Source organism: Schistocerca americana, chromosome 9, assembly GCF_021461395.2.
Source record: "Schistocerca americana isolate TAMUIC-IGC-003095 chromosome 9, iqSchAmer2.1, whole genome shotgun sequence".
NCBI classification, from domain to species: domain Eukaryota; kingdom Metazoa; phylum Arthropoda; class Insecta; order Orthoptera; family Acrididae; genus Schistocerca; species Schistocerca americana.
In genome coordinates, this window is record NC_060127.1 from 114,572,724 (window position 1) to 114,586,809 (window position 14,086).

The 14,086-nt window shown below is 41.3% G+C and overlaps 1 protein-coding gene across 1 annotated transcript in view; it reads left to right on the forward strand.

The window, feature by feature from the left end:
- The first annotated feature begins 3,156 nt into the window (after positions 1-3,156).
- LOC124550721 (serine/arginine repetitive matrix protein 1-like) overlaps positions 3,157-14,086 on the forward strand; it is a 116,465-nt gene continuing 105,535 nt past the window's right edge. Inside the window, exons 1-2 of the mRNA XM_047125442.1 lie at positions 3,157-3,191; positions 6,943-7,048. Of these exons, the coding sequence (XP_046981398.1) occupies positions 3,157-3,191; positions 6,943-7,048 (141 nt within the window). The remainder of the gene's footprint in view (positions 3,192-6,942; positions 7,049-14,086) is intronic.

The window sequence follows — 14,086 nt, forward strand, 5'->3', positions numbered from 1 at the left end:
GGTTACTTCCGCCAGTTAACTTGTCTGTTAGAACTGACAACTCTTTGGAAACTTTTGTATCTCCATACTTTTGGCAGGAGGTCTCTGGGACGACGGCGGTTTACTATCATGACAAAAAATAAAAACATCTACAGCCGTTCTTATGATTTTAGTTTATTTTGTCGCTACCAGTTTCAACGCTTCATTGCGTCATCTTCAGGCAGTTTTTGATGCGGTACAGGCTGATATCATTCCCACGCATAGTCCATCAGTTGCCAGCACTACTGGATACACAGTTAATGTGTCAGCGCTCCAACCTTCTCACACAAATTATCTGAGTACAAGTGAGTCAGTGTGTTGACACATTATCTGCGTATCCAGTAATGCTGGCAACTAATGGGTTATGCATGGCCGCATCAAAAACGGCCTGAAGATGACTCATTGAAGCGTCGAAACTGGCAGCGACAAAATAAAATCGTAAGGACGGCTGTAGGTGTTTTTATTTTTTGGCACTCTACGCAAACGCCGTTGCTCTCCGTCATGGGGTGAAAGCCGTTGCCATTGCGTTGTCCGTGGTGAGAAGTAATGCCTAAAGTTGTGGTAGTCTCCGCACACTCTTCACTCTGTGAATTCCCTAAATGTTTCCGGGATGAAATGTACCATGCGTCTAGCTCCAACTATCATTCTACGTTCAAAGTCTATTAATTCCATTCGTGCAGCCATAATCACGTCGAAAACCTTCTCACACGAGTACAAGTGATAGTTCTGCTAATGCGCTGCCCTTTTATAGTTTGCGCACGCGATACTACTGCCATCAGTATATGTGCGTGAATTTTGTCACACCCAATCTACTTTTTTTTATTATTTAGTTTTACAAGTATAGCAAATATCGAAAGTATCTTGCAACATGGGAAGAGAAATATAAATTTGAGAGTATGTGAAAGCTAAAATTCAACATATTGTTTGTATTTCAGAAATCAGGAAATGCTATCGAAAATGGGCCGAAAATTTGAGTAACATATTGCATTTCTGTAGAATATACAAAATACAATCTCGATCGGTTGGTTAATATTGTTAACTACGGAAGACGCTGTTTAGAAACTGCCAGTTACAAGAGGAGCATGCCGTTTCTTGAGCTAAGCTCTTTTAATCTGATATACATGTCTGTAGGTTAGTCAGTGAAGTTCACTGTTTTGAGTGTTGATTCAGCCTCGAGTTTCTAGGAAGAAGTCTGAAGAGGAATATGGCGTGGTTTAATCTGCCTGAAAATGTAAATATTATTTTAATCTTACTTGCTGTTGTTTCAATTTTATACACTAGTGGCCATTAAAATTGCTACACCAAGAATAAATGCAGATGATAAACCGGTATTCATTGGACAAATATATTATACTAGAACTGACATGTGATTACATTTTCACGCAATCTGGGTGCATAGATCCTGATAAATCAGTACCCAGAACAACCACCTCTGGCCGTAGTAACGGCCTTGATACGCCTGGGCATTGAGTGAAACAGAGCTTGGATGGCGTGTACAGGTACGGCTGCCCATGCAGCATCAATACGATACCACAGTTCATCAAGAGTAGTGACTGGCGTATTGTGACGAGCCACTTTCTCGGTCACCACTGACCAGACGTTTTCAGTTGGTGAGAGATCTGGAGAATGTGCTGGCCAGGGCAGCAGTCGAACATTTTCCATTTTCTGTATCCAGAAAGGCCCGTACAGCACTTGCAACATGCGGTCGTGCATTATCCTGCTGAAATGTAGCGTTTCGCAGAGGTCGAATGAAGGGTAGAGCCACGGTGTACCGTCCACTGTTCAAAGTGCCGTCAATGCGAACAAGAGGTGACCAAGACGTGTAACCAACGGCACACCATACCATCACGCCGGGTGATACGCCATTATGGTGATGACGAATACACGCTTCTGGAGCATGGCCCTCTTTCCAGCTCACCGATTCATGTGACGATAACCTTTCCAGTAAATATCTCAGTTTCGAACGAAAAAAAACTTAATGTTACAATGTTCCTCCCATTTGTGTATTTCGTAATGTCCCACCGCGATGTCGCCAAACACGGATGCGACCATCATGATACTGTAAACAGAACAGATTCATCCGAAAAAATGATGTTTTGCCATTCGTGCACCCAGGTTGAGCACACCATCGCAGGCGCTCCTCTCTGTGATGCAGCGTCAAGGGTAACCTCAGCCATGGTCTCCGAGCTGATAGTCCATGCTGCTGCAAACGTAGTCGAACAGTTCGTGCAGATGGTTGTTGTCTTCCAAATGTCCCCACCTGTTAACTCATGGATCGAGACGTGGTTGCACGATCCGTTACAGCCATGCGGATAAGATGCCTGTCATCTTGACTGCTAGTGATACGAGGCCGTTGGGATCCAGCACGGCGTTCCGTATTACTCTCCTGAACCCGCCGATTCCATATTCTGCTAACAGTCATTGGATCTCGACCAACGCGAGCAGCAATGTCGCGATACGATAAACCGCCATCGCGATAGGCTACAATCCGACCATTATCAAAGTCGGAAACGTGATGGTACGCATTTCTCCTCCTTACATGAGGCATCACAACAGCGTTTCACCAGGAAACGCCGGTCAACTGCTGTTTGTGTATGAGAAATCGGTTGGAAACTTTCCTCATGTCAGCACGTTGTAGATGTCGGCACCGGAGCCAGCCTTGTGTGAATGCTCTGAAAAGCTAATCATTTGCATATTACAGCGTCTTCTTCCTGTCGGTTAAATTTCGCGTCTGTATCACATCACCTTCGTGGTGTAGCAATTTTAATGGCCAGTAGTGTATTATCGATATTTGCACGTCATCAAATGCCAGTAGCAGTAGTTAGAATTAAGAGGTTTCGTAATTGCTTGAGTTATTCATCTGTGCTACGTGTGCGTGCAAAGTGTTTCTTCAACAGGTACCCTAGTGACATGGCGGAGCTCAACAGTGAGATCTCACGACTATGGCGGCGCGCAGGATGTCAGCCGCCGCTCTGACGGACTTTCTGTGTCAGGTTGTGTTGCAGTGTAAGCAGGAGACCCGTCACTGCTTTCTGTTTCAGCCGCAGGGGCCTAGCTTCCACCTCTTCCACAACTACTCCCCCCGCGTACACCCCCCGCGCCCCGCCTGACATCTAGCGGAGAATTCGAGAATGAGCAATGGCGCTCCCATCTCCCCGCCTTCGTCACTACAGGTGTACCAACAGACACACTCGCTCACACCGAGTGGATAGAGATGTTACTTACTTTTTCCATTTTTAAAATTTTGTGACAAGCCTAGTCTCACATTTTCACGTATTTTGGAAGTACATAGGCCACTGAACGACTGTTTTGGAGTCGATGATTTTTCACTGACGAAACTGTGAGTACCGTGCAAATGGGTCATTAAATACACAAGTAAGTGTTTTGAGGTCTCTTGTGATCCAAAATTAAATGAATTTCTATTCTAAGTGAATTTCGTTACCTAAAACTCTTTACAGTCACGACATTAATGTTCAAAGCACTAGTACTATCGGTACTGAAAGCAAAACTGGTAACATACTATCGAATGGTATGGGATAGTAACCAATATTTCAATCTAATTGTTAAAAACAGGTGCGCGAAAGCCTTCTATTTATTCAATTTCTATAAATTTGTAAAGTCTCATGCTGAGGGAAACCACGTTTTCTCAAATGTCATACATTTGACATTTCATTTCCACTACCACAAAAAAAGTTTCTTTCTGCTCCAGCAGTGTCTCATAATTTCGCATTCACATCATCCAAATATGTTGCGTCAGTGGCCATTTTGTTTGTGGCAATTTCTTGATCACCAGCAAAGTAGGATATTGCGTAATCTAGCTTCTTTATATATACATCAAATTTTATTTAAACTCTTTCATATCGAAAGTCAAACTTTTTCAAAATTATTGGCTGCAAATAATTATTGTAATTTGTCAGTGGTGGAGCACATAAATTATTTAATCAGCCTGCTTTTCAAACCACAGAAATATTTTTATCGAAATTGTTTTTGATTTGATACCTATGGCACAAAATAGCTTTTGGAATGCGCATCTAAGCAACAAATACATTTTTATTGTTTCAATAAACACACTGTTCACTTAAAGGACAGGTGCATGGCATTTTTGGAACGCATTACTCACAGATAGATGATCTATTTTTCTACGTTACGCTATACGCATCGCACCTGCTTGCTAAGATTAGCAACGCATGTCACAGTTGCTAGACACTTGTGCTCTATTTCAAAAATGTTATGTTCCTCTTAGGATTACATCTAGTAGAAACATGTGTGATGAATTGATACCAATTACCTTGACACCAGTACACATTTAGACTTTACATATCCTTATGATACCCTTTTTGTAGCATGAGTGTGTTCTTTCTGAAATGAGTTTCTTTATGTTTCGTTCTTATGTATAGAAATGCAGTTTTACTTTTAACATATGGATTTCAGTATTTTAACTACAATTTCATAAGTGTCAAAATTTATAACAAATATAAAAAAGTAAATATGATGGTGTAAAGAATTATGTCATTTGAATACTCATTAAAGAAAATTTAAATTCTGATCATAAATTAATTGAAAGTTAAATTACTACTATAAAACTATTTTAATACTCCCATCTATAAAGATAAATTTATTGGGACCTGTCTAAATAAATCATGCAATCAAGTAATACTTCTGTTACAACTTTTGTATTGTTTGTTCAGTACTGAGTTTTTATGTTGAATCCTAATACCTGCTTTTCCTTTTGTTTTGATATTACTCATACATTCGGTATCTTAAAGGATTTAACATTTTTGAAATAGACGTTGCTTAAAAGTTATAGTGAGGACACCAAATCTTAATTAAAATGAAGTTGCCGCAAATATAAAAGAAATTTTTGATTTTTCACTAGCCCACATTCCACATATTGATTAATGAACTGAAGTTGGTTTCTAAATACATGCCAGTGCTGACTTTCTCTGCTCTATTTCTCTTTCAGCAGCGCATTTGAGGCTGTAGCTTTAGGAGCCATCTGCATCCCCATGAGAGCGCAGAATGTATAACGCTGTTTTCAGATACTAACGCTAAGGCATCGTCAACTAACTGCTACTTGCTAAATTAAAATTTCAAAGTTATTGGCTTCTCGATTTCTTTTCCAATGCACTGGTTGGGAATGTCTAAAGCGAACTTTATTCAATAGTACCTAGTATTTTAAATTTACATTACTTCTTTATTTTAATTTTAGTGAAGTGTCAGGTAAGTTTAATCTGCTTATGCACTCCATCTCTTGGTTCTAAGATGATAATTTTCCTTTATTTCCTAAAATAACTGTAAATAATTATTTCATAGTGAAGCTCTACAAAGCCTAATATTGTCCTGCCCTAGCTGAAAATATGCGGTAGTGTTCTTCTGATTCATCAAAATCGTAAATGGCTTACTTGACAGCAATAATTGCTGTTCTCTGTGAAACAAACACATTTGATTACACTAATGTAGTAAACAGCAGTCAAAATGTGCTCACCACAACTTCTAAAATTCTGATATCAGAGTAACATGTTCTTAATTTCGTGGTAGGGACCGTCTGAAGGTAAATAACCTGTCCATCACACATGCGTTTTTGGGATATATCTGTACATTTTATAGGAGATGGATTTTTCCTTGCTTCTCTTGAGATCTGTAATTCTAATCATGATGGAAATATTCGGCAATCTCTTTCTACTTTGATTAACTCCTTAACTTATTCAGTTACTGGCCATTTCACAAACTATACATACATTTTGCAACATGATTGTCTGACACTCCAAACTATTAGTCACAATCCAAGCACACCGGACATAAATATGATCACTCTCAAGAGGCATCACGTTAAACTCTGTAGCCTTGATTTTGCCTCAGTTTGGTGAGGAAGAAAGTCTTTCTCTGGCATGGCTAATCCAGCTGAAGACACTCGATGGAATTAAGCTCAGGTGATATTGATTGGCCACTCAAAGGCTGATAGCATGACCGAATACATATAAACCTAGAAATGTACACGTGCAGCCCTGACAACACGGCTTTTTCAATCTCGTAAAGCGAGAGTTTCTGCAGTATGGTCATCAAGAAGCTGTAGAAGGATGTGCAACAGTTGGTCAAGAGAAATTTGAAATAAAAAATCCGTGTCGTTCACGGTAACCGGAATTCTCAGCCCACGTCATGCATCGAAAAATATCTCCATAATATCACAGAATCATCTCTGGCTTCAACAACAAGCTCGACACCCTGTGGGTCCTACGCCTCATTCTGCCTCGGTGCACTCATTGACTTCTCTCATTTAAAAAGGCCCTTCAGACAACACTTTCAGTCATCTACTGTCCAGTATGTTTTGTTTGGCCCAATGAAGACATGCACCTTTCTGTGTCGGTGTGAGACATGGACTTTTGCAAGGTATTCAACCCCAAATTATTCATTCCATATACTACATTCAAGTTTTCATTCGCAAACTGACTGTAGCAATTTACTACCATGAACGGCTGCTGTCGGTTTCCATCCTGTAAGTGCTACATAATTCCTTGAAGAGACAACGGACAGTCCGTGTGGATACACCAAGAAGTCTGGTAATTTCACTTACCGCGTAATTTAGGAGAAGTCCAAACGTTATTGCTCCTTTCTTCCATTGCGTCACGTCTGCACGTCGACCAACTGACTCTGTGGTTGTTACATAAAACAAACAGTTACACACGTATTACCGCCGTCAGTGGTGGAGAGTTAGATGACCGTCTGGGACTTCTACACCATATGCAGCGCTCGAACACGAACAGTGTGTTCTATTAAGGGTGTAAATAACGTTTTCTCTGGTAAGCGTGTTTTCTTACCGCTTCTCACACAGTCAGTCCTGTAGCCAAGGGCATCATATAGTTAACCAGCAAAGCACCTTCCACCATGAACTGGTCGGGTGACATCGTGGCTTTGGGGTGCCCACAGGACGATGACAGCCATCTGCTTCGTCTGCAACCTGCCCATCCTGAGCCACCAGGTGGGGCTCGTCTGGCAGGGTGGCAATGGCTGGGACGACCTCGTCCGGGAGCAGGTACGTGTTTTGTCGAGCTTAGCATACTCCCCCATGCCCAATATGTAAATACTGGCCATCCCCAACATAACCTATCCTAATTCAACGAAATATAATCTAATCTAACCTAACAGAACCTAACATAATCTAATTTAACCTAACTTAAACCACCCTAATCCAACATAATCTAACCTAACCTAACAGATCCAAATCTAACATAAACTATCCCAACCTAACTTAAACTATTTAATATACCGGGTGATCAAAAAGTCAGTATATATTTGAAAAATTAGTAACCCACGGAATAATGTAGATAGAGAGATAAAATTTGACACTCATACCTGGAATGACATGGGGTTTTATTAGAACCGAAATGCAGGATGGCGCTCCACCCCATATTGCTAGAGGTGTGAAAGATCTCTTGCGCGCGTCGTTTGGTGATGATCGTGTGCTCAGCAGCCACGTTCGTCATGCTTGGCTTCCCAGGTCCCCAGACCTCAGTCCATGCGATTATTGTCTTTGGGGTTACCTGAAGTCGCAAATGTATCGTGATCGACCGACATCTCTAGGGATGCTCAAAGACAACATCCGACGCCAATGCCTCACCATCGCTCCGGACTTGCTTTACAGTGCTGTTCACAACATTATTCCTCGACTACAGCTATTGCTTAGGAATGATGGTGGACATATTGAGCATTTCCTGTAAAGAACGTCATCTTTGCTTTGTCTTACTTTGTTATGCTAATTATTTCTATTCTGATCAGATGAAGCGCCATCTGTCGGACATTTTTTGAACTATTGTATTTTTCGGTTCTAATAAAACCCCATGTCATTCCAAGCATGTGTGTCAATTTGTACCTCTCTATCTACATTATTCCGTGATTTATTCAGTTTTCAAATTTATACTGACTTTTTGATCACCTGGTATTTTGAAGCATACACAACGTGAATATCGCTTCTAAGAGCAAATGGTTAACTGTGGTCAGCAGCTGTTGAGAACTAGATGTTGCATCAACATGGCTAACAATTTAACTTTGGATTGTGATTCGTAAGTGACATGAAATTTCCAAATTTCAGATTATATTAATGAAAAATATGTATCAGACTTTCAAACACAATTTTCATTAATAGCGTCTGCTGTCAGCAAAAGATATTTGTAAATGAGTTTAAACTCATGTGGAACGACCATTTAACTGGTTGAATTATTTAATTAATAAACATGTTCAATGACTCTCCAATATTTTGGAGTCAGTGCCATGTAGCATATAGTAAATGGTAACATTTTTGCCCTTTAAATGTCCGTTTATTATATTTGTGAAGTTGTTGTACGAAATGCCAAAAGCGTTATCATTTAGAAAAAATATTGAGATTTATATTAAATTATTTTTGGTATATTGGAATGGTAGGGGTTTTTGACTAACTTATAAACTTATAAAGTAATACCTGTGTTCCGTTTCAATCACTTTCACTGCTACGTAACTATTTACCTAGAATTGATAAGTTATCTGAATCTTATTTTGCATACGAAATTAATCAAATGTTTATTCCCACCTATTTAAAAATATAAGAACATCATACATATATCGAAGCAAAGTCTTTTACAAATTCACTATTATTAATTTAAGAATAAATTACTTTCAGTTTTCTGAACAAAAACAAGAATAAATAAATTATTAGGGAGGAAAGTGGTGCATTTGTGTGTGTGTGTGTGTGTGTGTGTTTGTGTGTGATCCTACATTGCTCTGAAGTTTCTGTATCATTGTGGACATAAAGATGAATCGTTTGACATAACATAAATGTATAGAGGATTCTTTGTGAGACATTCCAAATGGTTGTGGAGATATCTGTTTGACTGGCGTGAAAATAAATGACACTTGCTCCCTCCCCAATGAAGACATCTGGGAGAGTCTTACCCCAACAGTAGATTTCTGCATTTAGTTAGTCATTTGTCTAATTTCTATAGACGATACGCAACAGGTCTTGAACAGAGACTCAAATACCGGCATTCATCTATGTGCAGATGCTCGTGAAAAAATTAGAGCAGTATTCATAAAAAATGTACAGGTTTTGAAGCAGGTTATTACATGCGCACAGTGATGAGCCAAAACATAGTGTCCACTGTTCACCGCGAGACCTATGCCTCCTGCTGGCGTTGCAGCCACATTACACAGTAACAAAAGTGATCAAGGTGGAGAAGAGACGAATGTGGAATCATTCTAGATACCAAAATATACGAAAAGAGGGAAATCCAATGACATTACCGACTTGACTTCGTCTTAGGAATCAAGTCGAAGTCACAACTGCTTAACCATCCTATGGCGTAAGCCGAGGAATCTGCACCCTACAAAGTAACAGAACTGTCGGAGCCTCTGATCCAGACCCTTCACTCTACTTTGTGCTAAAGGACCACCGCCATGTCTAACAATGATTCTACAGAGGGTGAGTCCCATCTTCATCTCGTAAGCAAAGCGGCTGTCTCTACCACTTGAGTAGGTGCCTGAAACCAGAAAGAATCTCTTCTAATTCAAAGTGACACATATCGTTAGTACTGACATAAGCTACCACCTGAAATTGGCTGCATCCTATGCTCTTCATGGCATCTGGAACAACCTTTACACATCTGGAATGACTCCTCTCAGTGTGCACCCAGACTACACATGGATTCCTGCATCTGGCACAAGGATATTGTCAGAGACAGATAGTGTCAGAAACCTATACGTCAGATGAACTGTGGACGTCCTCTAACCAATTGCCCCCCCCCCCCCCTCCAACACTGTCCCTAGAAAATCTTTCGCTGCCGGCCACACCTTAGCGTAATCTCCCACTCCCCAACAGGTTTATTGTCAATCACACTGCAGGCAGTATCTCGGGTGGCGGCTGTAGTCGACCGACCTGAGGTCACGTGGGAAGTGTTGGACATCCATTGAATCCCAATGTCCGGCTTCCCAGACTGATCCCCATTAGCAGCAGCCTCAAGCCATGTGAGTGACACCACCTGGAGCTGCGACCACAGCATTACCAACCCACAGTTTCAATCCAAACTAGGTACAACGGAACTATACTCTAGACACTACCTGTTTGAAAGTTAAAATATATGAACGAACTGTGTACTCGCATTATCTGCTGCAGGAACGCAAGGTGCTGAGTCACCGACGGTATAACCAACACTCAGCTGCTCTAACCAAAAGAAACAAACGCCTGTACGATACAAGGGTGGACAATACAAGCGGCGCTACTTCACACTACACTGCTTCTGAAATGCAAGACTGTCTCTAACAAGTTCTCAAACGTGGAAGAAATTTGAAAAGTGAACTAGTAACCACACAGATAACAGGAAATTAGCCGCACGTATCTGAAGCTCGTGAAAATGTAATAAACGCTTTATCTACAAGACACTACATCACTGACGAGATAACCATACAAGCTCGGAATACGAATGGATGGGGAAAGAAATTTATTCTAATATTCAAAGGGACCATCCCAGCATTTGCCTGGAGCGATACAGAAAAAGTGACGGAAAACCTAATTCCGGCCGACCGGATGGGGATTTGAACTGATGTCCTCGAATGTGCTAACCACTGAGTCAGCTGACTGGGTATAAGGAGGCCCAGATATTACACTGATAGAAATGGCCAATGTCGCACTATCAACACCTTGGCAACCAGCTAACAAATCCATCTCCAGTATTTCCATGCATGTTGGATATGTTGAATAAAATTTCATCATTACCTGAGCTTATTCGAAGTATTTTCATTGGAGAGAAAAGTCATTCCTACAGGTGAAGACAGACGTAAGTTCACGATGGCTGTTGGCTGTGTTTAACATTAATGTAGCCCTTCAAATCACAACGTAGCATAGCTAAATTACACTATGTGATCAAAAGTATCCGGACACCTGGCTGAAAATGACTTACAAGTTCGTAGCGCCCTCCATCGGTAATGCTGAAACTCAGTATCGTGTTGGCCCACCTTTAGCCTTGGTGACAGCTTCCACTCTCGCAGGCATACCTACAAACAGGTGTTGGAAGGTTTCTTGGGGAATGGCAGCCCATTTCTCACGGAGTGCTGCACTGAGGAGAGGTATTGATGTCGATCGGTGAGGCCAAGGTGATCTATATGTTTCAGGTCAGGACTCCGTGCAGGCCAGTCCATTACAGGGATGTTATTGTCGTGTAACCATTCCGCCACAGGCCGTGCATCATGGAAAGCTGCTCGTTCGTGTCGAAAGATGCAGTCGCCATCCCTGAATTGCCCTTTAACAGTGGGAAGCAAAAAGGTGCTTAAAACATCAATGGAGGCCTGTGCTGTAATAGTGAAACGCAAAACAACAAGGGGTGCAAACCCTTTGCATGAAAACACGACCGCACCATAACTACACACGTTCACTGGGCGTTCGCCATACCCACACCCTGCCATCGGATCGCCATATTGCGCAGCGTGATTCGTCACTCCACACGACGTTTTTTCACTGTTCAGTCGCCCAGTGTTGATCTCCTTACACCAAATGAGGCGTTATTTGGCATTTACTGGCGTGATGTGTGGCTTATGAGCAGCTGCTCGACCATGAAATCCTAGTTCTCTCACCTCCAGTCTGTCATAGTACTTGCAATTGATCCTGATGCAGTTTCGAGTTCCTGTGTGATGGTCTGGATAAATGTATGCCTATTACACTTTACGACCCTCTTCAACTGTCGGCGCTCTCTGTCAGTCAACAGACGAGATCGGCCTGTACGCTTTTGTGCTGTACGTGTCTCTTCACGTTTCCATTTCACTATCACATCGGAAACAGTGTACCTAGGGATCTTTAGGAGTGTGGAAATCTGGCGTACGATGTGTGACACAATGACACCTAGTCATCTGACCAAGTTCGAAGTACCTGAAATCTGCGGAGCGCCCCATTCTGTTCTCTCACGATGTGTAATGCCTGCTGAGGTCCCTGATATGGAGTACCTGGTTGTAGGAGGCAGCAGAAGGCACCTAATATGAAAAACGTATGTTTTTGGGATGTCCGGATACTTTGGATCACACAGTGTACATTCACATGCAGTCTGCCTCCATCTCTCTGTCTTTGGAAAGGTCGAATCATTGGCATGAGGAACATAGGACCGTCATATCGACAGGTCACACAGGTGAATGGTGACGAAATGGAATCAGGACTACAGTGTGACAAGAAGGGTAGGCACAGGCCTTCCAGAAGGACTACATGATGATCGGCTTGCTCGGAGGAATACTCGGATGACAACGTTTAATCCGGACAGAGGTTACAGGCTGGATGCCACCGCGAACTTTTGCACACTCAGTTACGGTCTAGAGCAGTCTTGCTTCCTTTAACGCTGACATCACTACACAAGACTAATGAGACTTGTAAAATATGGGGCCAGAGAGAGCTGGCCCGTTGATGGCTATTCTTTGCTTCACAGTGATGAGTATCTTGTCTGATTATGGATGCCTGATCGACGTCAGCGTGTTTAGAGATGACCTGATGAAAGATCAAAGCCAGCAGCGATTATCGAGACCCATAACTCTCCATCCTCGAACACTGATTTGGTATATCTTTAAGGAAAGCCGAAAACTCGCTAGTACAACAAACTTGCAGTCTTCATGATTTGACACGAGCTTATCAAAACATTGCTCAACGTGTCATTCGGAAGTCGTTTGCTTCTGTGCTACCATGGCTATACCATTGTATTGCTTCCAATAGGGGTCACACTTCATACTGATGTTGGTTAAAGACAACAGTTCCGAACGTTTAATAATTTAACACCTCTTACGTGAAGAATATTTCGACAATGTTTGATAAATATAGGACTTACGGGTCGTGGTGTGACACTTTCCATTTCTCTCAGTGCACAGCTTCATCAAAACAATTTTTGGGAATGATCAGTTTGTCTGACTGCTTTGATGTCGTCCGCCATGAATCTCTCTCCTGTGCTAACCTCTTCATCTAGTAGTAGCACTTACACCCTACATCTTCAATTATTTGTAGTGTGTATTCCAGTCTAGTACTGCACTTTTTGACCTCTACAGCAACCGAAAGCACAACGGAATTTAATTACTGCTTCGTGTATCAAAACATGTTCTGTCATCCTTCTTGCTTTCAGTGGTTTTCGTATGTTACTTTCTCGGCGATTTCGCAAAGAACCTACTTATCTCTTAATTTACATGTCCATCTACTTTTCAACGTTCTTCTGCAGCACCATATCTGAAATGCTTCAATTTTTTTCCGTAGTGGTTTTCCCACTTCCCATGATTCACTACTATACACTGCTGTGCGTACATTCTCATTTATTTTTTTCCAAAATTAAGTCCTATTTTTGAAACTAGTAGACTTCTCTTTGCCAGGAATGTCCTCTTTGCACAAACTAGTCTGCTTTCTTTGTCGTCCTATCTTCGTCCATCAAGATTTATTTTGCCACCAATACAGCAGAATTCCTTAACTTCGACTACTTCGTGATTACCAATCTCTGTTCTCATTTGTGCTACTTCTCATTTCGTTGGTGTTTTTCCGGTTTACTCTCAGCCTCTGTTCTGTACTCATTAGACTGTTCATTACATTCAACTCATCCGGTAATACTTCTCCACTTTCACTGAAGATAGCCATGTTATCAGCGTATCATACCATTTATATCCTTTCATTCTGAATTTTAATCTCACTCTTGAACCTTTATTTCATTTACATTATTGCTTTATCAATGTGTAGATATGACAGTAGGGGTGAAAAATTACGTCCCTCTCTTATACCCTTTTTATGCGAGCACTTCGTATTTGGACTTCAACTCGTAGTGTATACTTGTATATTATCCGTTATTCCCTACAGTTTATCGCCATTTGTCTTAGAAATTTGAACATATTGCACGCTTTTACATTGGAAAACATTTTTTAAAATCGACAAATCGTATGAACACCCCTTGGATTTAGGTAAGTCTTACGTGCACACAAAAGAAGTGTACGACTTTGCACTAGGAGTTTGATTCCGTCAGTTGATTATCCGACTTGCTGGAGGTCGTGCTGTTTTGTTGTTCACCGATGAGACCACTTTCAACTGTGACGATAATTTCAT